The 24,856-nt window shown below is 51.5% G+C and overlaps 10 protein-coding genes across 10 annotated transcripts; 4 read left to right on the forward strand and 6 right to left on the reverse strand.

The window, feature by feature from the left end:
- Window positions 1–775: 775 nt before the first annotated feature.
- SCP_0802030 (hypothetical protein) lies at window positions 776–2,312 on the reverse strand (the record flags this gene model as incomplete). The annotated part of the gene is made up of 3 exons (XM_027760793.1): window positions 776–1,494; window positions 1,543–2,146; window positions 2,205–2,312. 3 exons carry the CDS (start codon window positions 2,310–2,312, stop codon window positions 776–778), a joined length of 1,431 nt encoding a protein of 476 aa, XP_027616594.1.
- A 1,330-nt stretch (window positions 2,313–3,642) lies between these two features.
- SCP_0802040 (hypothetical protein) lies at window positions 3,643–4,476 on the reverse strand (the record flags this gene model as incomplete). The annotated part of the gene is made up of 3 exons (XM_027760794.1): window positions 3,643–4,085; window positions 4,135–4,237; window positions 4,306–4,476. 3 exons carry the CDS (start codon window positions 4,474–4,476, stop codon window positions 3,643–3,645), a joined length of 717 nt encoding a protein of 238 aa, XP_027616595.1.
- Window positions 4,477–4,597: 121 nt separating this feature from the next.
- Window positions 4,598–5,533, forward strand: SCP_0802050 (predicted protein; the record flags this gene model as incomplete). Its single annotated transcript, XM_027760795.1, has 2 exons — window positions 4,598–5,325; window positions 5,380–5,533. 2 exons carry the CDS (start codon window positions 4,598–4,600, stop codon window positions 5,531–5,533), a joined length of 882 nt encoding a protein of 293 aa, XP_027616596.1.
- Window positions 5,534–5,882: 349 nt separating this feature from the next.
- SCP_0802060 (Histone H4) lies at window positions 5,883–6,486 on the reverse strand (the record flags this gene model as incomplete). Its single annotated transcript, XM_027760796.1, has 6 exons — window positions 5,883–5,958; window positions 6,018–6,043; window positions 6,104–6,118; window positions 6,172–6,267; window positions 6,328–6,388; window positions 6,449–6,486. 6 exons carry the CDS (start codon window positions 6,484–6,486, stop codon window positions 5,883–5,885), a joined length of 312 nt encoding a protein of 103 aa, XP_027616597.1.
- Window positions 6,487–6,972: 486 nt separating this feature from the next.
- On the forward strand, window positions 6,973–8,718 carry SCP_0802070 (Uncharacterized J domain-containing protein; the record flags this gene model as incomplete). The annotated part of the gene is made up of 7 exons (XM_027760797.1): window positions 6,973–7,333; window positions 7,382–7,557; window positions 7,620–7,829; window positions 7,891–8,033; window positions 8,084–8,242; window positions 8,296–8,440; window positions 8,491–8,718. 7 exons carry the CDS (start codon window positions 6,973–6,975, stop codon window positions 8,716–8,718), a joined length of 1,422 nt encoding a protein of 473 aa, XP_027616598.1.
- Window positions 8,719–8,908: 190 nt separating this feature from the next.
- Window positions 8,909–10,759, reverse strand: SCP_0802080 (Tyrosine--tRNA ligase, cytoplasmic; the record flags this gene model as incomplete). Its single annotated transcript, XM_027760798.1, has 6 exons — window positions 8,909–9,073; window positions 9,133–9,738; window positions 9,789–10,129; window positions 10,417–10,497; window positions 10,556–10,576; window positions 10,639–10,759. 6 exons carry the CDS (start codon window positions 10,757–10,759, stop codon window positions 8,909–8,911), a joined length of 1,335 nt encoding a protein of 444 aa, XP_027616599.1.
- A 417-nt stretch (window positions 10,760–11,176) lies between these two features.
- On the forward strand, window positions 11,177–11,636 carry SCP_0802090 (predicted protein; the record flags this gene model as incomplete). Its single annotated transcript, XM_027760799.1, has 3 exons — window positions 11,177–11,338; window positions 11,392–11,543; window positions 11,597–11,636. The coding sequence occupies 3 exons, from the start codon at window positions 11,177–11,179 to the stop codon at window positions 11,634–11,636; spliced, it is 354 nt and encodes a 117-aa protein (XP_027616600.1).
- A 588-nt stretch (window positions 11,637–12,224) lies between these two features.
- Window positions 12,225–14,369, reverse strand: SCP_0802100 (Cephamycin export protein; the record flags this gene model as incomplete). The annotated part of the gene is made up of 10 exons (XM_027760800.1): window positions 12,225–12,630; window positions 12,681–12,716; window positions 12,772–12,951; window positions 13,018–13,167; window positions 13,223–13,373; window positions 13,429–13,626; window positions 13,698–13,755; window positions 13,872–13,969; window positions 14,026–14,056; window positions 14,112–14,369. 10 exons carry the CDS (start codon window positions 14,367–14,369, stop codon window positions 12,225–12,227), a joined length of 1,566 nt encoding a protein of 521 aa, XP_027616601.1.
- A 3,551-nt stretch (window positions 14,370–17,920) lies between these two features.
- SCP_0802110 (Uncharacterized MFS-type transporter) lies at window positions 17,921–19,656 on the reverse strand (the record flags this gene model as incomplete). The annotated part of the gene is made up of 4 exons (XM_027760801.1): window positions 17,921–18,562; window positions 18,615–19,008; window positions 19,067–19,360; window positions 19,415–19,656. 4 exons carry the CDS (start codon window positions 19,654–19,656, stop codon window positions 17,921–17,923), a joined length of 1,572 nt encoding a protein of 523 aa, XP_027616602.1.
- A 3,924-nt stretch (window positions 19,657–23,580) lies between these two features.
- Window positions 23,581–24,630, forward strand: SCP_0802120 (hypothetical protein; the record flags this gene model as incomplete). The annotated part of the gene is made up of 8 exons (XM_027760802.1): window positions 23,581–23,667; window positions 23,723–23,779; window positions 23,841–23,877; window positions 23,929–24,063; window positions 24,114–24,129; window positions 24,187–24,238; window positions 24,298–24,329; window positions 24,384–24,630. The coding sequence occupies 8 exons, from the start codon at window positions 23,581–23,583 to the stop codon at window positions 24,628–24,630; spliced, it is 663 nt and encodes a 220-aa protein (XP_027616603.1).
- Window positions 24,631–24,856: the final 226 nt, after the last annotated feature.

Here is a 24,856-nt window from a genome sequence, read left to right on the forward strand (position 1 = left end):
CGCCAGGATCAAGTCATATCATACGACCGTCCTCAAGAACCTCACTTAGCTGACATGGGCGTGGAACAACGTAGTAGTCGAAGGTCGGGAGCCTGATCGGTTGGATGGCGGGCGTGGTCCCTTTGTTGCGCGACGCCCGTGGCTTCTTGGCAGTAGGAGCATGCTCGGCGTTACCCACACCTGCATTCTTGGGTGACTGCGGGAAATAATGCACATACTGTACCTGCTTCATATACAGATCGCTATGCACATTGCGCGCTCTGCCCAGCAGTACTCAGCCTTGTGATGAACTTAAGGATGTCTGCCACATAGTCTTGCACACCACATACCCATTCAGATGAACAAAACTTTGCAACAAAAAATGAGGACAACAAACAACAATGAAATCAAGACTGTAAACAAGACTTTGTCTGGACCACAAAGTCTAACAGAATTAATCCTTGCCGTGCAGGCATCTTCAAACTCCAACAGATCCCCCATCACTCCAGCTAAACTCCAAGCTCTCGATGAGCAAACACTTACTATTGCAGTTTAGCCGAGCCTGACAAGTTGTCCGATGACCAGTCACGACAGTAGCCCCTACGCACATCGATGGCAATGGGCCTCATAACAATAGCCAAAGGCCTCAGAGAACGAACAGTCGGCCAACTCTTGGTGTTGTCGTTCGACTGGCAAGTCGCCGACGACGACGTCGCGTACCGCCTCTCCTTCGGTGATTCGCCCATGACCAGACGAGCCATCGGGACATCCAGTTCCTCCTTCACTCGTGCGACGATCACCGCTGACTGAAGAAGTCGAAGATGACCGGATTCGCTACGACCGGCATTGGGATCGCTGGGGCGCTCTTGACATGTGGGGAAGCTGTAGACCTGTTCGACGACTCGCTGCTGCGCACTACACTGCTCTCACTCGTGGAAGAGCTAGGACGATGGACGAAATCGACGGCCGCGGCTATCACGGGAGGCGGAAGAGCTGGCGGATCTGGGTTACGCTGAGACCACTTGTTCTTCGTACGAATGGACGACAATGAAGCAGGAACCGTTCTATTCGCGGTCTGTTGCAAACCGTCCTTTCCTTCCGTAGCCTTCCCTTTGTTCGCCCTCTTGTTCTTGCGTGGAGCTGCGGCTTTCTTCTTCGCCGCAGGGACAGCATCTGGTGAACCGTCACCCACGCCCGTCACGACCGCTCTACCCTTGCGAGCTGTCTCTGTCGTCACCGCGGATACACTCCTGGGCTCTGAAACCGATGCAAGCGTCGGAGCCGCAACAGACTTCACTGGGCCACAGATTCGTCCACCGCGGGCACCCTTTGGCACGGATTCCGCAAGAACTCTCTTGGTGAACTCGCCCAGCTCCCTCTTGGTCTCCTTGAAGACAGTAGTGGGATGATCCTCGTCAATGGTGAGATCGATCACCTCCTGCGGAGGGCTCCAGCGTTTCGTTGCGAGCCCCTGCATAATCTGCAGGAGAGTTCCGAACGTTGACGATTCATAATCTGCAGTTGTGTCAGCGGTAACCTGCCGAGGGCGGACATTCTCCTTACCCGTGTCCTCCTTTGCCGCCCCAGGGGTCGCACCGGCGGCCGCATCTGCTCGCTTTGACTTGCGAGTCTTCTTCGCCGGCCTGGCCTCCATTTGCGAACTTTCAGTTGAGTCACTGTCGGACAAAGTGCGCTTCGTTCTCTTTCCAGTCTTAGGCACACAAATTGAATCGGGGGTAGGGGTGACGGGCGAAGCCTGGGCGGCAGTGGTGGTGAGAGATGGCACAGGAACAGTGACCAGCTGAGAACCAGAAGCTAGTGTGGCCACTGATGTGGGTGGGTGAACGAGTAGAGGTGCAGGCTCGGTGGTGGGGTGGGCTATCAACCTGGGAGAGTGCATGCGTTTACAACCGACATTGGCCACGAATTCGGAGGTGGAGTCGGAACCGAAGGGGGGTGTAATGGTGGGGGAAGGTGCAAAACCGCCGGCCACTTCAGGGTCGGGGCCAAAGAGGGACACCATCATGTCGTCTGACAGAGTGGCCTCAACCCCGTTGAAGCTCTGACTCTGCCACCATTGGTCGATCTCCACCTCTGAGCCTCCCGTTTGCAGATTGACAGACTCTGCAGTATATCCGATGGTCCCGAACGAGTCTGAAGCGAAGTCCTAGTATGGTGGAAGAATGTCAGCAAAGACGCAGTACACAGAAAAGCGATGCCCTCACGTTCGTATTGTCAATGGTAGGAAGAGGGTCATTGCAGGCGGCATGAGAGTGGGCGAATGACCACATTCCGTGCATTGAAGTGATGTGAGGGTGAGACGTCGAGAACATGATTGTGTTTGGTACAAAGGATATCAAAGGCGATGATGTTGGTGGTCAAGGTCAAAGGCCAAAATGTCGAACTGGGTGGCGCAGGAGGTCACAAGTTCGCAATGTAACGCAGCCGCATCATGAATTGCATTGTTCGACTTACTTTGTCTGCTCAGTGGCAAAGTCAAACTGAGCCACTCAGTTTGCTCGTCCGCGGTCCTTGTCTCCTCCAATCAATTTCTACTTGAAGAAATTTCAAAGGCGCAGCAAACGGGCACCGAACCCGTCAAAACACAGCGCTGATCATACTTTTGCCACAATATCAGCGCTTTTCGTGCAGGTACAACGCAGAAATTTGAACTCGACAACATGAAGCGCACCACAATAACTGGTAATAGCAAGGCAAATGTTCATCCTTCGTCATGGACAAACGAATCGTGAAAGCAGTGAGAAATGTTCACTGTTTCTATGTGCACTTTGCCTGCCATACAATCCGCTTGATATACTTAAGGATGTAGACAGCGAAATTGTTAAAACTGAATGTACTCACCGTGGCCAATCCTGCGCAACAAACATTCTGACAGTCGTGACTCACTATCAGGCAGACCCTCAAGCGAGCATGGTTGAATGCATCCGTCACTGGGATACACTGCTCTAACAAGACATCCTATCCACAAATCTCAACGTAAACGGTCTGCCCAATTTCCTTCGCAGATCGGACCTCCCAGATGCATCATCGCCACACAGCTAGGCCAAACAAGTTCGGACTGCATATGTTCGTGAGCATCTCTAGTGAGCGGATCAGAGGGCCATCGGTATAATTCACATTAAAGACCGACCTTTGGTACGGACATTGCGTCTGACGTCAACGGCGCAGAGCAATAGGATCTAATATCAAATCAGGCGTCACCGGAGGTGTCCAAGTGATCACGCTTGCTCGCTGTTACGATGTCCGAAGTCGGTGAAACTATTACAGAGGACGAACCGCCACGTTGTGCGAACCGGGTTAGGTGCTTGGGATAAGCATGCTTGAGGAGGATGTGATACAGGATGCCGAGGGGTTACGATGGGGAAAAAGGCTACGCAGATGGTTGCGTGCTCCAGGGATAGTTGGGACGCGGGCGCGGTTCCGCCGCACCACGAACCTGGCGAACCCACAGTCATCAGCTTCGTGGAATTCGGTAATTCACAGAACCGATTGATTGCATATTACTACCGCTGCCTTTTTATCCACTCCTATTTGAGACGCTCACGCAGCCAAGCCATACGACCGACCTGCAGAAAAAGGGCATCAACGAGATGAAATTCGGCAGTCAGAGAATTTGCGGCACACCACGAAAACTGAGTTATCTTAGCCATCATCGACATCCATTGGTTGTGGACCGCCCTCAGCCAGAGCGTCACTAGGTACATTGGCGGAGACTACTTCAGATGGCTGCACTGCACGTCCTTTTCCCTTGTCCTTCTTCTTCGACTGCGATTTGCCAGACTTTGTGCGAGCGTGTTCAGGATGATCAACCACCCTCTCTTTCTCTTCCTCCTTCCCCTTCCTCTTCCCCTTGGCCTTGATGGGTCCCCCCCGATTATTACCATTGGAGCTCGAGGCGTCATTGTCTACACCCATCAAATGGTTCATGGTCTCGGGAATTTTCTTCTTTAACGTGGAATTGATATGTCTATCTTCAGATGTGGTGCCACTATTTTTCTCCTTCAGCTCCACTTCCTTGAAGCGAATGCGGTGTTCTGTCGAACCAACATGCACAAGAGATTTCCTGCTGCGGTCTCCGCGATCATCTACACCGTATCAGTGGGAGCGCAAAGCTGAGCTTCATGGTCTCCGTACCTTTTTCCTCAGCAAATAACAACTCAGTACCTAGCAAAGACTGGTGCTGCCCTCTGAATGTCGTACCAGATAGTTGCAAATAAGCAGTGGGCGTATCCAAACCCTATGGGAAGTAATTCTGAGTGAATGAGTTTGACCAAAAGAAACCAAAAGAAGGAATTGAAGACGAACAATTAGACGATAGGACGAGGTACTTGGTACCAGAGCTGGCTCCACAGCTCCGAGGTCGAGCGTCACATATACCTCTTCCTCTTCAACTTTACCGTCGCATTGCTCGTAGTCTTCGTCTGGCCCAAACGCTTCGACCTGAAGATATGCGGGAAAGAGAGACGAGCCAGGCATTTTATGGTTTGCGAGATGGGATGTCATGAGGCTCGGCTCCGAGTAGAAGGTTGTTTGTACTAGTAGCAGATCTCGATCAGAGGCATAGCCAAACAACCTCCACCGACTTTCTCTGCAGCTCATGTCACTTTCTGCCACCCGTCCTCTACTCTCATCATCTTCCCGCCAATGGCTCTCCCGCCAGGCGCGTGACCCGTACGTGCGGGAGCGGCTGAACCATCCAGACAAGTTCCGTGCGCGCTCCGCGTTCAAGCTGCTCGAGATCGACCAGAAATTCAACCTCTTCACGCCTGCAGTGCGCACCGTCGTCGATCTGGGCGCGGCGCCTGGTGGCTGGAGCCAGGTCGTTGCGGGTAAACTAGGGTGGACGCAGGACGTGGTTGTAGTTCCGCGTAAGGCGAGGGGAAAAGGAAAGGCGGTGGACAGGTCCGATGGCTTACGAAAGTTCGACCGGAGGAGCTCGCCCGTGCCAGAGGTGGATGAAGACTTTATTGACCCTCTGAGAGATACGGGATTGGATCTAGAACAGAGCGTCTTGCGCCCTGCAGGACGAGGAACGATCCTCGCCGTCGACCTATTACCGATACAGCCAATACCTGGAGTGAAAACTGTCAGGATGGACTTCTTGTCGGAAGAAGCGAGAGCGCACATTGGCTCGCTGCTCCAGCACGAAGCTGGTTCGGGCGGGAAGGCAGATCTAATCCTGTCGGATATGGCTGCCAATAAGACGGGTAACGATGTTGCTGATAGCGGCTCGGGCGTCATCATCTCGCAGGTAGTTCTTACGTTTGCAGAGAGTCATCTTCGAGTGAAGAAAAGCTCCGAGAAATCGGGCGGAGGGACCCTTGTGTGCGTGCATTCATTCATGTATTATCCAGGCAGACCTGCTAATTGTGCCTGCAGTCTAAAATACTTCGATGATCCTGCGCACAAGGAAATGCGCGATACAGTACTCAGTCGTTATTTCCAGACTGTTGTCTCACACAAACCACCAGCTAGCAGGTCAGAGTCCAGCGAACGATATTGGATATGTACAGGTTTTAGAGGGAGCCCTTAGCATATGCGTCTCCCTTAATTTGGACCACGTCCTGCCTCCGGACACACCAGTGTCACCCTTCACATACTGGCAAGAGAATCGCTCTCGCCTTTCAGAAAGACGACATCCACTAATTGAGGAAATGGCGGCCGTTGTCGCTGTCTGAGCTTTTGGAACATTGCTTTCGGACAAAGCTGATGCATGGCATATCACAATAGGGCATAACAACAGGATACAAGTATTACATCTTGAGGACATCGGGCAAGGCGCTGGAACACGCAGGAAGACGTGCTAGTTCCCGTAAAACTTCCAAATGGGTATCACCAGCATCACAGAGACAAGAAAAGAAGCGTACATCCGATACAGCCGCTCACGCGCCGAAACCGTAGAGAGTGCGGCCGGAGCGCTTGAGAGCGTAGACGACGTCGAGAGCAGTGACAGTCTTTCTGTAGGAGTAAACACGATTCAGATACCACGTAGATGAGGAAGGGAGGTAACGACTAGCCTCTTAGCGTGCTCAGTATAGGTGACCTATGAGGGGAAATGATGAGTCACGACTTCAGGATCGAAGAATGGACGGTGTAAACGTACGGAATCCCGGATGACCTGAACACGGAAGAGTCAGTGTATGATGCAGGAATAGACAGAGGGCCACGTACATTCTCCAGGAAAATCTTGAGTACACCACGGGTCTCCTCGTATATCAAGCCCGAGATACGCTTGACACCGCCACGCCGAGCGAGACGGCGGATAGCCTGTGGATAACAGCACAAAGATCGACACAAGACAGCTTAACAAATTCAAAATTTACGGACGGGCTTGGTGATACCCTGGATGTTGTCGCGAAGAATCTTGCGATGACGCTTCGCTCCACCCCTGTCGTCGCACATGCTGAGTGAGCGCCTTGTTCCAAGCATGCGGCGAGGTGACACTCACTTTCCGAGACCCTTTCCACCTTTTCCACGGCCAGACATGCTAGATTTGCGTTATCGAGTGATAGAATAGGGTTGTGAGGATGTCCCAGGCGTCAGACGAAGGAAGTTGAAAGACAAGAACGAAGGTGCCCACGTTGCGACTCCGAAGAACGCGGTGCACGTGATCTTTCAACCTCTTATTCGTTTTTTTCGTTTCTTTGTAGTGACGGTTACAAACAAGTTACAAATGACTTGAAGATCTAGTAGAGGACCCACTGGCAGTTCGTAACCCATTCAGTTACAATTCCGGGCGTCTGACTCGGTCACCCACTTGATCACAGCTACACTGCATGAGAGCACCCGATTCCTGCTTCTGCTGATTATTGACGTCCGACCCTAGTTCCACAGCAACCGCATATCCTGGACAATCATTGAAGTTGAGAGAAAGAAGTGTGTATGCGTCTAAAGCTCGAACGACATCCGATTGCTGACTGTCTGTGACTGCACCGCAGATCATACGACACCGTATCCCGCATCTTAGACAAGATGAGTACATCAGTAATACAATCACGACCATATACGCCGCATATACCAACATCATGCTCTCAATGCCACATCCATCTCGAATTCCCTGTCCCGTCACCCGCCCCGCGCCCGGGAACTATCCTCAACGTCAGCTGTTTCAGCTGCCATACCGTCGTCTCACATGCATTCTACCCCTCACAAATTCCCAGCACACCTTTCACATCTGGGACATCTGTTAACGGCGATGCGTCCTCTTCGCAATCGCAGGCTGCGCGGAAGGGCAGAAAGATTGGCACACAGGAACGGCCGCTTGAGACAGGATACTACGATATCCTGGGTGTGCCCGTTGATGCCACTTCAGACGACATCAAGAAAGCTTACCGTGAGTTACTCGTAAGTTTCTAGGTACTTGACTAACACTAGCTTCTAGGACGGCTCGCGATTAAGCACCACCCGGACAAGAATCGTGACGATCCGAATGCTGGGGAGATATTCAAGACGATTGCAATCGCCTATCAAACTCTGTCTGATCCAGAACTGCGTAGGAAGTACAACGAGTTTGGCCCGAAAGAGAGTGCACCGGAAGGCGGGTTCGTCGATCCAGAGGTGTGTGAGGTGGTCCGGCGTGACCTTCGATCTACCGTGTCTAATCACGCTATCTGTTACAGGAGGTCTTTGGCACCATCTTCGGGGGCGACCGGTTCATTCCCATCATTGGACACATCAGCCTTGCGAAAGACATGAAGATGGCCCTTCAGGAAGCAGACGAGCAGGAGGACAGCGGTCGGCAAGTCGTGCGGGACGCGAAAGGTCGGGAAGTTCTCAGCCTGGAGGAGAAGGCACGGCGAGACGAAAAGGAGCGCAAGATGGCCGCCGAGGTAAGCTTTGGTTTGCATGTATTGTATATTGTTTCTAAGAAACGATTAATAAAAATTACAGAAATCAGCTATTCGCGAGGAGCGGGTGCGCAAGTTGGTCGAGAACCTGGAGCGCAAGCTCGGAATATTTGCTGAGTCTGCTACGGGTCCAAACGACGTGCATGTCACTCAGAGCTACCGCACGATATGCATGCTGGAAGCTCAGTAAGTGCTACCTGATTGGTTGTCTCCTATGTCAATATTCTCTACTGTAGGGGGCTGAAAGACGAGTCGTATGGTGTGGAGCTGCTCAACGCCATTGGGTTCGTGTACGTCTCAAAGGCGAAACAGTTTCAAGCCACAAGTCAAACATTCCTCGGCGTCGGAGGCTGGCTACACAATGTCCAAGGGAAATACCATGTTTTCAGCGAGACGTGAGTGAACCCTATTTCTACTGGTTAAAACATAGAAGCTTATTGAGAAATAGGGTGTCTACCTTGCGTGCTGCCATGGACCTCAAAAATGTCTTCGAGCAGATTCAGGCGGCCGAGAAGGCTGGGAATCTCAGCCCGGAGGATAAGCGGCGGCTGGAAGAGCAAGCGGCAGAGAAGGGTCTTCAAGCGCTCTTCAAGGTGAACTCTCAGCTAGACCGCTTGACTCTTGTTGATTTGATCATACACAGGGAGCAAAATTGGAGATAGAGTCAGTACTCCGAGAGACATGCGACCGTGTGCTCGAGGACCCTTCTATTCCTAGGGCGAAGGCACAGCTACGCGCCATCGCATTACTGATTCTAGGCGAGGCATACATGGCAGTCAAGAAGGACCATGAGGAGGGTCGGGAAGAGAGCGAATATGTCAAGGTGGAGACCAAGAACAGTCGGCAGAGGGACGCTCAACGTGGCCCTTGAGCGTTGGTTTTCTTGGTGCATCTCCGTCCCAACTGCTGTTCTTCTTGTTGACTGCTGTCATTTTGCTGTCCGTATGTAGGTAATTCTCAGTCCTCGTGTGTAGCGATACTTCCTCTCAATCACAGAGTACGTCGTTGAAGATGCTTCAGCCGCCAGCTCTATCTACACACTTGATCATCGAGTAAGTATATCACGCGGATCCATCCTGCTGTTCCGCAGCTTCTGCGACAACATGCGCTGCTGGATCGGTGGATGGTAGTGCGTCAGCGGCGGCGTCCCCATTAACTTTGGGTGCCGTCGCAGCAGGTTTCGCATTCTTGCCCTTTCCCGGAGGCGGAGGGTGGTAGACCTTCTCCTATATCGCAGATTATTGATTCACGAGCCATCATCTGACATTAATTGAGAATGGCTGACCTTCTTTGCCTTCACCGGCTTTGCGTTGGGATCTGGATAAGCCAGCTTCTCAACCTCTTGCCACTCAGGGTTCTCATTGAACGCGTTCTTGATCGGCGCCAGTAGTCGCACGATTGCGTCTGCAACTGCTGTTTTCAGGTCTTTCGGATGCAATCTCTTCTCCGCAAAGTCCTGCTGCAGCTGCTCGAACGTCGCGTAATGCAGTGAGCCGCCGAATTCCTCCTTTCTGTGGACGGAGAACACCGTGTTAGTTGGTGCGCCTGGGAGTGCGAATGGCGACTGGTCGCCTGTGGACTCAGTGCCCTCATCCGAGTCCAGCCCCGTGTCACCGCGCTGGCGCTCAAGCCGCATTTGGCTGATTGGGATGAGTACCGCCTCCACGAACGAGAGCACACCGTTCTCCGTCACATTGCCCTCCTCGCAAAATGCCTTCTTGATCTTCCGGCGTACGACCTCCGGACTGTCGAGAAAGTCGATCTTAGAATCAGGGTCTGACGAGGACATCTTGCCGCCTGCCAGCCCGGGCACCATCGGGTTCATGAGATGCGCGCGCTTCGCGTATCCGAGGCGGGGAAGGTAGAGTTCGGCAAACGTGAAGATTTTGCGCTGCGAGGCCAGAATGAGACGGCATCTCATGTAGGAATTGTTCCACAAACCTGGTCGACGCCGCCAAATTGGAAATCGACACCGAGGTACTGCTCATCTAGCGCCTGCAGGCCGGGGTATAATAGCCCGCTCAGCATCGGGCTCTCGACTTGCTTGACGACTTCCGCTCCAGCCTTTTTTGCATCGTGTTCTGTAACGATCGCGCATAGGCGGTAATTGTCTAGGTTGTACTCCTTAGTGAGTTGGTAGGACGAGCCCTCTACGAAGCGTAGCTTGGAGGTTGGAATCCCTAGGGAGTGGAAAATGGCGAGCAGAACGAATTGATAGTACTTGGTTCGATGCGAGACGAGCTCTAATGGTGCCTTCATGTTATCAAGGAAGGCATGAACATCTGTCGAGTAGCGATTAGCAGGTATATTTGAGAAACTACGAAGAACTGGATGAGTTGCAAAGCCACGTTATGTCAAAATACCATAGGATTAACTCCAAGCTGGGTTGTATAGCACACGTATTAAACGTGAGACCAAGAGCATACAAAGCAAATTGGTCTAAGGGTAATCCACCTGTTTTGCGCAGTATGCGATGTAACCTGAGAGTTGTCCATGCCATGCCACATTTTCACATAATACGGTAGTCTGCCATCGACTTATGCCGCTCCTCAAGTATTTGAAAACGTACCTGCAAGCAAAATGGTGACTTCAACTCCCGCACGCAGGAAATCAGCAATCTTCGTCAATGGCACGAAGTAACCGATGTGTGCTGTAAAATCCAGACATTCATCACTCGATGCTACACCAAACGATCCGTGCACACCTACGTCTTCCTGTTGGCGCAGTTCCTGTACCATTCCAGTAGCATACTTAGAGCCACCAGTATCTGCAAGACGAATCGTATACTCACCCCAGTAGCACTTCGGGGCCTTGTCCTCCGCAAGGATAGCCTTGATTCCATCTCCTCCGAGCACCTCTTGCAGTCGTCTCGTAATCAGGTTATATTTTTGCTCCGCCAAGGTCGACATCATCAGATCGATGGAATGTGTGCGATATTCCGCCAAGAAGTGGTTTGTCCAGGTGTGTGCGAGGCCAGTATTTGAGAGGGATCTGTGACTGAACACCTTGACTCGATCGCCAGTCACGTGCGGCATGTTATTGAAGGCCACGTGGTTCAGTTTGCTCTCGGTTATGGATGACTCCATGCACCGCAATACATTCTCTGGGAAATACCGTGAAGCATATGCATCACGGCATGTGTCGCTGCACGCAGGAGCCTTTCTTGTTGCCCCTTCTCGCCCGACCACCTATCCACCTATCGAATGAACTTGACAGACAACTTCAAGCCGGTTCAAGTTGAAACGCGAAACTTGCGCAAGATCTGCGAAGGCATGCTAGGCCTCAGCGCTCAGCTCTTACACTTCGAACTACAAACCCGCAAAGACACCATGATCTCGTCCTCCCTCGCTCTTCTTGCGGTCGCCACGCCCTGGGACCACCCCACCACGACCGCCACCAAGACGATCACGGTGACTGCCCCAGCGCCCATGGCCATCACCATCAGCCAGTGCAATACCGGGAACGCCCAGTGCTGCCAGTCTACTGAAGACGTAAGTCGCGTCGCATAGTTGTGGACAAGGGATTGCCGATGCTCGCATATCAGACCAACTGTGCGGCGGGCTCTGCTCTGCTCGGCCTACTCGACGTCGTCTTGGAGGACCTCAATGTTCTGACTGCTCTCCGATTACTGTCATTGGAGTCGACTCCGGAGGCGAGTGCGAAGCCCAACCTGTTTGCTGCTACGACAACTCTGTCGTAAGTGTTATTGTTAATATAGTTGTATACTCTCTAAGGCCTGCCATCTGCAGGGTGTCTCACCTCCATTGGCTGCGTCGCCGTTACGCTTAGAGGTGGTCCGATCCTGAAAGATGCACGTAGTAGGGAACCGAATGTATTCCAGGACGGCGCGAACACAGTTTTTTGAATTCCAGTTGTTGGTGTTAACGTGCGCGTCAGCTATGAGAGTGGACGTCATAGCTGTTACAGGTACGTTGCTGAAACCCATTGTGCGTTGGCCGTTCACCGTCTCAGAATTGGTCCTTATGTCACAGCAGCTGCAGGGCAATAGGAACAACAACACCCTTGAGGCCTTCAATCCACTTCCACAGTATTTTATAGGCCTCGGAGCAGTTGTTAAAATCATCACATTTGTTCATATAAATGACATTGCGGAGAAACGATCAGAGAAACGATGGGGACCGTGCGAGAGGCAGAAAGGCAGTGCTTAACGGAATCAGGTAATCGGTCTACGACGAAGGGGATTAACGATACGATAATGTGCTGCAGATTGCGTCTAAGATCTATATCAATTAGGATGCAGAGGAATGCAACATGTGCCGGAGAAATGAAAACAGAAAAGTCTAGAGAACATAAAAATGAAGCAGCGAAACTTTGAGAAGTGTCAGTCGGGAAAGAACCACGGACGAGTAGCCTGCTTTAAACCGGTGAAATCGCGAGCTCGTCTACGTTGAGCACCTCCACCTCGTTTGCAGGCTCCTCCGTGTCAGCGACGGCCAGCTTGTTGTCGACGGCTTTGTCGTGGAAATCAAGCTCGCCCTTGGTATCCTCCTGGATCTTCTCCGGTAAGACGTCGACACGCCTGGTCTTGGTATGGTAGAAAATGAGCATCGACACGAGCTCGACGCACACGATCCCCAGGAGGAACCAAAACGCCGCCTGCGCACCGGAGTAGCTGTCTGGCCCACCATGCTTCGCCTGCACGCTCGTCTGGATGGAGCCCACAGCGGCGATGCCGATGGCAGACCCGAGCTGCAGTGCCGCGTTGAAGATGGCACCGACAGTACCGGAGAAGCTGGGGGGGCAAGTCTGAAAAATAGCGATGCTAGACAACATGTCAGTTGTGCGAAAGTTTGCATGGAGACATGTGCGTACTTGGTGTGCGTGAATGTCAACATCGCGCCACCGCTCCTACAGATTGGTTTCAGAACATGCTGGTCCGTAGAGAACGAAATGACATGCATACCCCAGTACGAAGCCTGGGAACACAAACCGCCAGTACTTGTCCGGACCATCCGCGAAGGCTAGGAGGATGGTGGCAACCACGAGCAAGAACTCTCCGCACGCGATTATCCACTTAGAGTTAATCACGCTTGAAAGTGGGCCCGAGAAGCTCATCACAAACGAGAGCACGCCGATTGGGATCCTCACCGAGAGTAATATAACCCGCAATCAGAATGCGAGGTCATGATTCGAGCTCAAGAGGGCATACATGTGAATGGCCGTCGAGATGACCGACCAGTGGTAAACATCCTGCCAGAGCGTGGTGTATGTCATGAAGATGGTCGTCCACCAAAAGTAGGGCAGAAGCGCGGTTACGAAGAGGACCGAGAAGTTGGGCAGGAACCATGTGCGTGGTGGCCTGAATTCCGTTGGATTTAACATCTGGGATGCATAAGGCAAATGAGAAGACATACACTGCAGCGCGTGAAAACGGTATTCGTGTCTCGTAATAGAAGAAGGTGACGATCATCACGACGGAGATTATCAGCGGTGAGAGCACTGCGGCGGAAGCCCACCCGTCGGTGGAGCCTGAAGTAATAGAGAAGATGAAAAGGATGAGGGCAACTAGATGTAGATAGTAAGTGAGTAGCCCAATAATCTATCCGTGCTTGGGAGCTACCTGTCAGGATGCTGACACCACCGATGTCCAAGCTCTTCCATTTTGCTGCCTTCGGTTCGACGTTCAGGCGCCTCTCCGGCGAGGGCACGAGAAGCAGGCTTATGCCCGCGATAGGGAACGCGACGAGGGCGACGAACCAGAACACCCAGTGCCACGATGCAAATTCCACAAAAATTGCACCAATGATCAGCCCCAGCACTGTGAGTATGTGAGTACACGCAGTTGGTGAGAGATCTCCTCGGTGTGTTCCGAGCTGTTTGTTGACCCACCGTTTCCAACGGCGCCACATCCGCCGAAGATACCAATAGCGCGAGCTTGTTCCGTGGGCTTGGGAAACGCAATCACAATGAGTGTGAGCGCCGACGGAATCGTCATTGACGCAGCTCATAGGGAGAATCAGGGTTAACAGGTGGAGTACGAGCGCACATTCATGTGGAACACACCAGCGCCCGGAGGATAATGAGCGTGATCTTGTCGTGGACAAATCCGGCACCGATGGAGATTGCCCCCAAAGCGGCTATACCAGCAGTGAAGACAAGCTCTGAACATGCTGTCAACATGGCCATTGTGTGTAAAGTCTGGTAAACTTGGACTCACTAGGACTGTAGACGTCGCTGACGCGCCCGCTCTGCGAAAAAAATAATGAGCGCACGCCAAGGTCTGAAACACCTGGGATTACTCACAATGAGCAGGAACGAAGCGAACGTCAACTGGAATGCGCTGATGATCCATGTTGACTGGCTCTCCGAAATGTTGAGGGAGATGACGAGCGATGGGATGGCCGAATACAAGGCACAGTTGTTGACCGCGTCTAAGAACTGCGCACAGCAATATATAAGCAGGAGAAAGTACCGACGGAACGTCGAGTATTTTGGGGGAACCCTTCCGTCGACGAGTGTCTGGGCGGGAGAGAGGACGTTAGAGGACGGGCCGGAAAGCATGTCTACACGGGCTCGGAGGAACACTACAGTCTATTACCAAGGCACGTATATGACAAGAATATAGAAACAAGACCCAAACCGGAAGAAAGAAACGCAGAGAATGAGAGAGCAGAAAGGAGAGAAGGATGGGGAAAACAAGATGGAACGAGCTCTTCCTTTTTATACACAGGCTGACTGATTGTGTGCCGTTACAACATATCGCGTTGAAGAAAATTTGAGCATTATCGACCAACATCTTCAAGCGCTTCGGCAGAAGAATGGGGAAGAGGCCAATGAAAACAGTTTTCGGGCAAGCACTATCATCGCCAAGAGATGAGGAAGGTCTAGAGCTTTATTTTTATATCACTTTACCTCATGCGTGACTCGTACGAACGCGGGACTGCTTGGGAGATTCTTCTGTTTTTTTTGAAAGTGCAGATCATTCCATGAGAGCCCATCCGTGGCGAGTAAGTGAACGTCGCCACAGAAGCAGGTGATGCACAGACCAGCACGACTGCCATAAACGGTGCACGTCCTTCCAATTCGAGCCGGCAATAAGTATCTGATCCCACTTTGTTTTGGTATACGCCATGTCTTCTTGTCTCCCCCGGGTATGGGATCACCAAGCTGGTCCGCGCGTAAGCATTCTCTGATCAACTTTTTTTGTCAGTTGACCCGGAATATAGACTTCGAACTCAAACGTTCGGCCACTACACCAGCAGGCTTTCTTACGAGGTCGGCTTGAATTCTGTCCTAAGCGTTCAAGTTTCCCTCGATGCTCTTGCGGTTGTAGGTATTGCGCCAGCTGTCTTATCCGAAACCTTCTCAGATGCTTTGCTTCACTGCGACATAAACTTCTGACTTCGCATCGTCTTGATGCGGCAAACCGCGTTGTCATAGGGTTTCTCTCTACCTTGTTGTGTGTTTTCCGCCACCTGCGCTGGACTGCTCCTTGGCAGGGTTCGCCAATACAATCAGCTGTCGTTCCGTCGTCCATCCGCTCCTTCGATCAAAGCTCTAACCACTTTCTGCGTGCCATCCGGGCGTAAACCCTTCAAATGGACAGCGTCTCTGTGAGGCCTGTCCCGTGCGCCTTAATTCCGTGTCGCGACATTGATATCTTCCCGTTGTCTACTGATGCCCACGAGTGATTGCCCCGCTGTCAATCGCCTACTGGCTTCCCTCAGGTGTGTGGTCGTTGAGACATCTATACCATACGGTCACGTGGGTCTGCGACTTTTGCGAAGCCACACGCCCTGCATATGCCCCTCTCACGTTCGACTTCTTCACAGAATTGTGCTCGAGTAATTGCGCTTGACCTCCAAGTCCGTGCATGAAGCTAATGTGCTCTCACTTCTGCAACCCATGGACACCCTATTCCCATGTTCTACGTTTGGCCGTTCGGTTTCTACACATGGACGCAAGCGAGGACGAAACCCGCCCACGGACCCGGAGGCAGCCATGATCTCTCGCCTCATTGGCTGGAGCAGTGACGAATCGTCGATAAGACATCCGAAGCTCCATATCGATTATTCTACATTATCTCGCCTTCCTCAATGGCGGACATGCCACTGCCTGATGCGAGTAATTTCCACTCTGTTCGCCGGTTCACTCAATAATGAGCATGTCATGGAGGTGGTAACACGAGGCCAGCCCGTGTACCGCGTAACACAACGTGGATATTCTACAAATTCGACGAATTCAGGGCTGATCTTCAGTCTGCCACGAACGCAAATATGAAAGCCGTCGTCTTACACGTTTCCTGGCTGCTTCATGATGTATGAAGATCTACGTGACGGTGTCGAGTCTTAAAAGCAGTGATTTGTCTACTCTTTCGCCATAGCTACGATGTTGGGCTGGTGGGTACGTGATGATAGTCGTATTGTTTCGAACCGTGACAATGTCTCCAGGCGGTGGGCATCTCTTCATTTCACTGCGCAACTGGAGAGCCTCGACATGACCATGCTCAGGGCTTGCTAAGGCTCGAGACTTATAGTCGCCGAATGTTAGGGTTACACGCAAGACTTCTTCCATGGTTAGGGTTGTGCGGTGTCCCTCCGATCCACTGGCGGATCCAGAGACATGTGTTTCTCACCTCTTTTTTTTCTCTTCTGAGTAGACTACTGTAACTCCCTGAGGCTGAGTTCCATTCAGGGCTATCGGGGTCCACACTGGACCGCCGGAAGCCGCATCGTGCGCGCCCTTCAGGGCGTCCTAGATCCCTACACAAGGTCGCTTACATACCCAATTTAATCTGTGAACGCTCTTCTACGGTGGGGAACTAGACAGCTTCATAACTGGCATATACTGAAACCCTCAATTCCTTACAGTGGCGGTTACCTTTTTGCCCGGTACTTACTCACTGCGCTTGCATACCTAGCTCTATGTCGCACCGTTCCTCAAAATAGAGCCTCGAACTTCTTCTCCAATCTACTTAGCTCACCGGCTCGTACCCATAGCTAGATGGCTGTCCAAATTGTTTACGGAGTCTTCTCCGGTCTGCCATGTCACTGCCTGTCCCGGTCCTTCTAATTAGGTCTGTAACCATCCCATCCTCACCGTTCTCCCTCGTCGACCTTTTGCTTCAATTTCTCTTACCTTGTGGCCCTGCTGGTGGCAGCTATTTAAGGTCATGGTTTCTGCAAATTGGACATCGACCTGTGCGATCACAGTGTTCCGGGTCGGGATTTGTTCTTCATACTTTGGCGGTGCGGCACCCTCACGCCGCTCAGGACGCTATCACTTTCTGCATATCGTTCCGGGATGTTTTTATCCCTGCCCACTCTCTGGCTATATGCGCTTGGGAAAACACGATGACATGCCTGGCGAAGCTGATATGCTAAACAACTTGAACCGTGCATGCCGCCGTCCATTCAGGCGGTGTGCTCCCGTTTCGGCTGACCTAGAGTCATCCTGAGAAATGACAGAGGATCTCGGTGAGTCGATCTGGCGAAGTGCTCCATGCTTGGGTGCGTCCTTCCACTGCTTTCCGTGCATCAATTATACGTTGTGATTATCGCGTAAGCTTATTTCATGGACCACTCTATCGACTTTTGAATCCGAACTTCACTTCTCGAGCTGCGTGCGCTACATTTCTTCCTCTGGCGGATTACCACGATGATGTTGACGGACGGTCTGGAACCTGGAATCAGTCCAGTGAGTCATCGACATACTCCGAATCTTGTCAATTTCCCCTTCCATGGGTAGCCATGTACTCGTGGCACTCATTCAGGATATTATCCCTCCTGGGCTTCCAAGGCTTGTTGCGGATGTCACGACTCCTTGAAATACCATGCAATGGAATCTATTATCGCAAAGGATCTGTACGTAGTGACAGGTTTGGAGGTGACCCAGGTAAGTATGAACTACAGATATAGATATATCGATCTACTAGCGTCCACCGTCTAGTTTTATGTGTACATGTAAGTTAGGACATTTTTGTGAAGATCAGCGTCATGTCATGTCGTGAGTATGTCGTGGGTGCGGAAGGGAACGGCGCCAATATGGAAAGGAGCAATGGCGATGCGAATGAATGTAGATGTACTCCGGTGAGACATCAAGGAATGAACTGATCATACCTCCGCCGCCTTCGCCGGCTTCACAGGGATGTCACCAGTCGGCGAGAACTTCGAGCGTCGCCTGAGGCGATGCCCGAACTTGTACAGGACGAATGGGATAGGGGCCATGAGCACCGCGAGGAACCCCAGTAGCGTCGATGCCCAGCGGGGGTTAAGCGTGTCATACATCTGCGTCGCGAACAGCGGAAAGGACGCGCCGAACATGGAGCGCACGACGGTCAATGCTGACAGCGCGCTGGCGGCGACGAAGAGGTAGGTGTCGATGATGTAGTTGAACAAACCCAGGAAAATGTACACGATCGACCAGCCCATGGGCAGCCCCGCCATCATCGCTGCCCAGAACGAAACCGTCGGATACGACGTCCAGCCGAACCAGAAAAACGAGATCGCAAAGAACGGCGCGGCCACCATGCAGATCTCGAGCCGCTTCTCGGGCGGCACCGGATGGGGCGCGTAGTGCACCATGTACCGCTCGTAACGTGGGTTGAAGAAGAGCAAGTAGCTGAAGACGCCGGCGATCCCACCAACGAATATCGGGAGGTACATTAGCCCTGAGATGCCTTCGTTCATGTGATGTCCCTGGGTGAAGACGATAGGGTACGCTTCGAAGAGGAGATAGATGCACCCGTAGACAAACTATAAACTCAAAAAGTCAGCCTCCATAAGAAACTCAAACAAATGCACTTACACTCATATAAACAGTGATTGCGATAAGCATGGGCTCGTGGACGAGCACCACGAAGGGGCGGCCAAGAATGTGCTTCAAAAGAGGGGCGAACTTGAGCTTCTGCCTTTCGAGCGGTGCCCAGTAACGGTCGTCTCCAGTCTCCTTGCGCTTCTGCCGCGCGCGCTGAACTAACAACACCGGCACGTATGTTTCGGGGATTGTGAAGACGATGACGACGAGGCAAGCGCCCGCGAACAGCGTCAACAGCCAGAATACCCAGCGCCATGACACACCTGCGACAGCCATGAAGCCGCTCACGACGGGACCGAGCGTCGGTCCTGCGAATGGCGCAAGTGTGAATAGCGCGAGAGCCTTTCCTCGCGTACCCACATCCCATATATCTGAGATCAGAGCACTGTCCGCTCGTGGTCAGAACTTGGAAAACGTCATATGAATTAGAGATAGATGCTCACCCGCTATTTGATAGCGGTGCCGATGCGAACACGCCACCGAGGAAACGGAAGACCAGAATCGATGCCGTGTTAGGTGATAGTGCACACCCTACTTGGAAGCAGGTGTATACCGCGAACGTGATGATAAATACTGGTCGTCGGCCAATTTGTTCTGATAGTGGTCCCCAAAGTAGAGGCCCGACACAGTACCCCGCTACAAACAACGCAATAAGGAGCGTTGCTACTTCTTTGCCGAATGTGAATTGTCTCATGAGGTCGGGTATAATACCTGATGGCGCTGAACTTGCGAACGTCCTGAAACGGAAGGGTCAACATGCAAAATGTGCAGATCGACAGGGTCATACGCACGCATTCAGGACCAGGAGTCCGCCAAACATGGTGATATACCATCTGTACACGCGGGACCAATTGTGGGGGTTGGCAGGGTCATCTTCTGGGAGACGAATTTCGAACGCGTCCCATTCCTTATCGCCCTCGCGAGGGCCATAGGCCTCGCGCTCGAACTGGGAGTTGATGTCCCCTTCGTCCTCCTCTTCGTAGGTGATGGTGGAGGAGCGGGAGCTGAGCTCGGTGTCGAGTGGGGCAGCCATGGCGGGGAAAAATGAGGTGTCGTAGAGAGGAGCTACGGTGCTCCATATTTGTACATTCTGAGGGAGACCAAATGGTTAGTCGGATCGATAATCATTGAATAATTGCTCAGACAGAGGCCGTGGCCGCGGAGCTGACTGATGACGTCGTGCTTGATTTTAAGATCGAAAACTTTCCGGTCCCATCGGCTGCGGGTTCTACTTTTTTGGCCTCAAAATGGCGTCAGCCCGCCTTACACGTGACCACCGAGGCCGCGTCAATGTCAGCGCAGATGACATTTTGGGGCCTTCCCGTACCGCTCACGGCGCAGACCGCCGCGTCCACCCTGCTAGCTTAGGAATCATCAGTGATGAATCGTTCAGCGTAGTCAGCACCGTCTCCAGCGAACGACTCAAAGTAAAGGGACGGCCCGTCTACGTACACCTCCCTACTTCGGGGAAGAGGATAATGAAAGGTATCGTTGACTCGTCCAGGCTAAAGTCGGCTGAATCTTCGCGGAGAGGCGGTGCGGTGAATATACCACTCGCCTGCACGAGCTGTACAATGATTGACGAGCTCGAGCAGATCTGATATGGCATCCGTACACCAAAATGATGTCCAGAACGACTCACCGCAGCAGCTGCAGGACGTCCATATCGCCATGTCACCGCGCATTGTCACCGGAGCACACGTCGTTGTGCGGCGACAGTCTCCCGGCGCCCCATAGATCTACAGATAGTCCCTCGAAGTCTTAAATTTATCGGCGCTGTATCGTCATTCCAGATCTAACTGATTGGACGAGTATCGACTGCATCCTGCATTCGCATGTTAAAGTCAAGCCTCATAGCGTCGAGAGAACCTGCGAAATATCGTGGGGTGGTCTGAGGTTGAGTATGACTCAGGCTACAACTTGTACTCACTTTGTTGCTTAATCTCATTAGTTTTCTTAAGTTCCTGCCCAAAGCCGCTGCACGACTCAGCCCAGAAATTCCAGCATCTCCGCACAGCAATCCCACTGGATGCGGGTCATTTATAAACTCGGCTCCTCCAGCACCGTGTCGTGATGCTGTTACCGAGGGAGCAGCGAACGGACGAATTTACGTGACGGATCCGTATATGAATGGACCGTGCACTAGTCAGCATTTACGTGAGTGTAACCTTGGCAGAACCAGCACGAGAATTTATCCCCAAGACTTACTTTCGGTAGTGACCCATGCCTTTGACTCGGATTGCAGCATCTGCGTTCTCTTTTCTGCGTGAATTTTGCGGCGTTACCTCCCTCTTTGTTTTTGATGATATTGCGCCTCGATTGTTTTTGCAGGAATGTCTCAGTACATGCGTATCAGCAGCAGAGTCTGTGACTTGGCAAATGTGTGATGTCACTTACTTGGGTGCTGGGTTCATGCAATGCCGTCCACACGATTCGTTGTCACTGGCGAAATGTAGAGGTCTCTCCGGACATAAAGGGCCGACGATGCCCTACAGTTCGAGCGCAAACCCACCCTTCAAGTCTCACGGAGAATAATGCGGGTACAATGTTACCCACCGATTTCACGCACAAAAGTCAATATTGTGGGTGGTCGACGGCATTCTTTGAAAGTATCGCGCTCGCCGATGATACCGCGGGTAACAGGGTGACATATGCTTTGTACTGGAGGCATTGGCAAAGGCTGTCCTCAGGTCACACACTGCGTCAGAACTCTGTTGAGTTGTTCTTCCGAGCGATGTCAGTGAAGGCTCGCGGGAAATCGGCGAGTGGGAGAAGACGTGTTTGAACAACACTAGTAGAGGACCCTGACTTGGACTCTGGAGGTCAGTGGATGCGTGTCGACCAAAGGCACGAAGCCGTGATGTGCACGGCCTTCACTGTCGGGATACGACTTGACTGGGTCGCCAATACCTATCAGAGGAATACAAATGACATACTATCGAGATGATCAGGGCGAAGCATGATATGCACCTTAGCACTGGATCCCCGAGAGGCTTCCATCGTCTTTTACATCGGGCCTCCAGATTTTATGTGCATGGGGAAACTTCGCTCCGATATCCGCGTTCACATGCTTCAGGGGATACAGAGATGAACAAATGTCAGATAGGACCCAGATCGTATCTTTTTTCCGGCGGGAACCATGATATGAATTTGTTCGAGCAGAAACTGAGCGACTGCACTAGAAAGCAGATGCGCACGCCCGGACAAGTGTACTCGTGGCGTCAGACGTGAGTGATAGTGCCATGCCAGTGGTGGACAGATAGATGAGACAAGTAGATGCGGCATACGCCGTGATTGGTTGACCCTCGGACCCAGAGAGCACAAGCCTAAGCGTTGAGCATGCTGGCTCAGCACATGACGAAGACCATCCTTGCGAGGGTCACCAGAGAGCCCAGTAGCGCCTATGCAGAAGATCCGATCAGTACAGCATACCGGCGAGCCAGTTCTCCCTGTGAGTTAATAGACAGTTACGGAATTCCCCTTGTCTCCACAAATGTGCACGATGTTGTTTGTTGTGAACCCTCAGGCCATTGCGAGATTGCTTGTAGGTATACAGCGACGTTTGGTATGACTGACAGGTAGACACAGTTTATAGCTTTGAAAGCTATGCTACCTCGTAGAAGGAAGGTTAGCTGGTGGATGGCTCGCTATACCTTGACACTGGCGAGCAAATCAGTCCATGGACGGGAGTTGAATGAAGGAAAACAAGATCAAGATGGAAATGTATACAGATCACGATGGCAATTGAGTACAGTCGCTGTTCGTGCCTGATAACTTCCTAGGCCTGGAAAGTTTACTCACGAGAAAACGAGTAAATTTAGCTGACTACCGTCACGAGAAAACGAGTAGATTTAACTGACTACGCCGATAATACAGCTCAGGTACGTAATAAATACCTCGTCAGCTACTGCATAAGGAAATTTCGGGAAAAGAAAAGAAGGGATGGTGGAGAGGAGACAGTAGTTCGCGCTATGGCGGGTGGAGGAATGAGAAATAAAATTACTCTGTCGGTAAAAGATGCTGGAGATTACACGGGAGATGTGGTGTAGCGATGGGGCGGGATACTCTGGACACGGGCACGTGATACGGGGGGCCAGCACGTTTCCACTGAGCCCGTTCGACTAGTTCTACATATTTGTCCTTCCCCCTGGGTATTCTTCTCTCCAAACTGTCTGCCGTGCAAGCAAACACCATCTTTGCTAACAAGATTCGTCAATGCCCAACTCTGATACAGTTCTGCCAAACCATAGTCTTCGTTACATCTGGACAGACGAACAGATAGATGGATGAATGAATGTGGGCTTGGAATGGGATAAATAGTCTCAATGGGCACAGTGTCAGTACTCGAGTCTCGAGATCATCCCCATGGCTGATTTAGAGTATGCAGTCGTTGACAATATGTGAGCCCTTCTGAGCCATACTGCGTCACGTCTGTCAATTTTAAAACACCATACAGATTCATTGATTCTTGCTGCTACATCTCCATAATCGGTGTGTATCGCTATGGGTTGTCATTTAGTACCTTATTGACTTGGATCACATCTTCAGCATTGCTTTTATATGATACTGCTCTCACCTTCGACCGTGAATACCAGTACATCTGGAAGGCAAAAATTTCGATACCGTCATTGCTCTATCTCACAATCCGATATTGCACTGTGATAAACACTATTCCACAAATATTGGAGTTGCAAGCTCAGACTGTATCTCTTATAGTGAGTTTGATTTATGAGATTTGGTCGTGGTCCTTCTCACAGAGGTCCAGAGGTAATTGCTTGGCGATCAGTTGTAGGGGTCATTGGGTGCTAACGTGGCCATGTTATAAAGCTGCTCAGTTCTTGAACGGCTTAATATGGTTTTAGGAACTATCTTGTTATCTAGTGTTGCAGGTGTGTAGACATAATTAAAAATGCACAGCCATGCAAATTCCATCCCTTTTTATCAAGTTTTCTCTGCAATGCGTATCTATGCCATATACGGACGCAACAAGTTGTTATTCTACATTCTGTTGGGTCTGGGAATGGTGAACCCGATCTCCAACTTGGTGAGTCCCATCGGTTGCATGCATGCACTTCGTTGCTTTATGATGATATTCTCAGTACGTGTACTCCCTGATTAGTCCATCTGGTGAAACTATTGGGGGCTGGAGCACATGTGTAGGGTACACTTATAACTTTAGTGCAGAGCAGATGTCTCGGTGAGCCGTGATATTACTAGCTTGCGTACATTGTGAACTTCAATTCTGTCACCAGCTGTATGTATGTAAACGTGACTCTCAGATGGCTATATTAAGGAGAATTTACAGGGAATGTCGGGACAAGGGCGTCCACAGTCACTGTTGACTGCCTTGTGCTCATCATGACATGGTTGAAGACATACAGAACCAGGAAAGTGGCCAAAGAAGTCAAGACACCACTTACAACTGTCTTACTTACCGATGGTAGGTTTTTGGGCACAACTGCAATATTTGCTCACTGCCTGTGGATTCAGGTACAACGTACTTCAGGTGATAGTTATTTGATACGGTGATGGATGTGTTCAACAATTTGCTGTTATACTGCAGTGTCCTTCTCCTTATCAACGTGGTCGCCATGGCGTTTGAGGAACTCATGTTTGTAAGTGCCTCAATTTTGATCTAATTGCACGTACCCTTCCTCATGTGATACCTCTATAGTACGATTTTCTCTTCACTACGTGGGCCAACACGCAAGTAAACACTCCATTGACATTGGAAGTGCACTTACCGTGAAATCATTTCAGCATGACAGCCATCCTGACATGCCGCTTCATGTTGGACATGCGCGAAGCAGCCACACCTGCAGATCCTACTGGTCTCTCGCAGCTGAACACTTTAGTATTCGCTCGACCGGACTTGTCTGCGATACCAGAGGTCGACGAGGCCTTTGGGACGGATGCACCAGTTGACGTTGAGGCGCCAGTGGTTCGGGACATGACAGCTGGCACCACCGATGCGATGGTTATCGCCGAGGAACCTCGCTTTCGCTGAACGTGCCTCTGCGGTCGGCTCGTTATCGGCATAGAAGAGCTAATTTCTGCGAGGAATTTGGCGGTGCGAAGAAAGTTGAATGTAATATAGCTCGGTTCAACGAGTTCTGTGTGTTTGGTAGTTTGGCACTTTCGATATTACATGGTGATGCTATACATACATTGTCAAGATTTGGTCTGCGAAAGCTGCATTTTGGCAGCCACCTTCATCAGGGACCCAGGCGCGT

The sequence above is a fragment of the Sparassis crispa genome (genome assembly GCF_003851025.1).
Source record: "Sparassis crispa DNA, contig_000007F, whole genome shotgun sequence".
NCBI lineage: Eukaryota > Fungi > Basidiomycota > Agaricomycetes > Polyporales > Sparassidaceae > Sparassis > Sparassis crispa.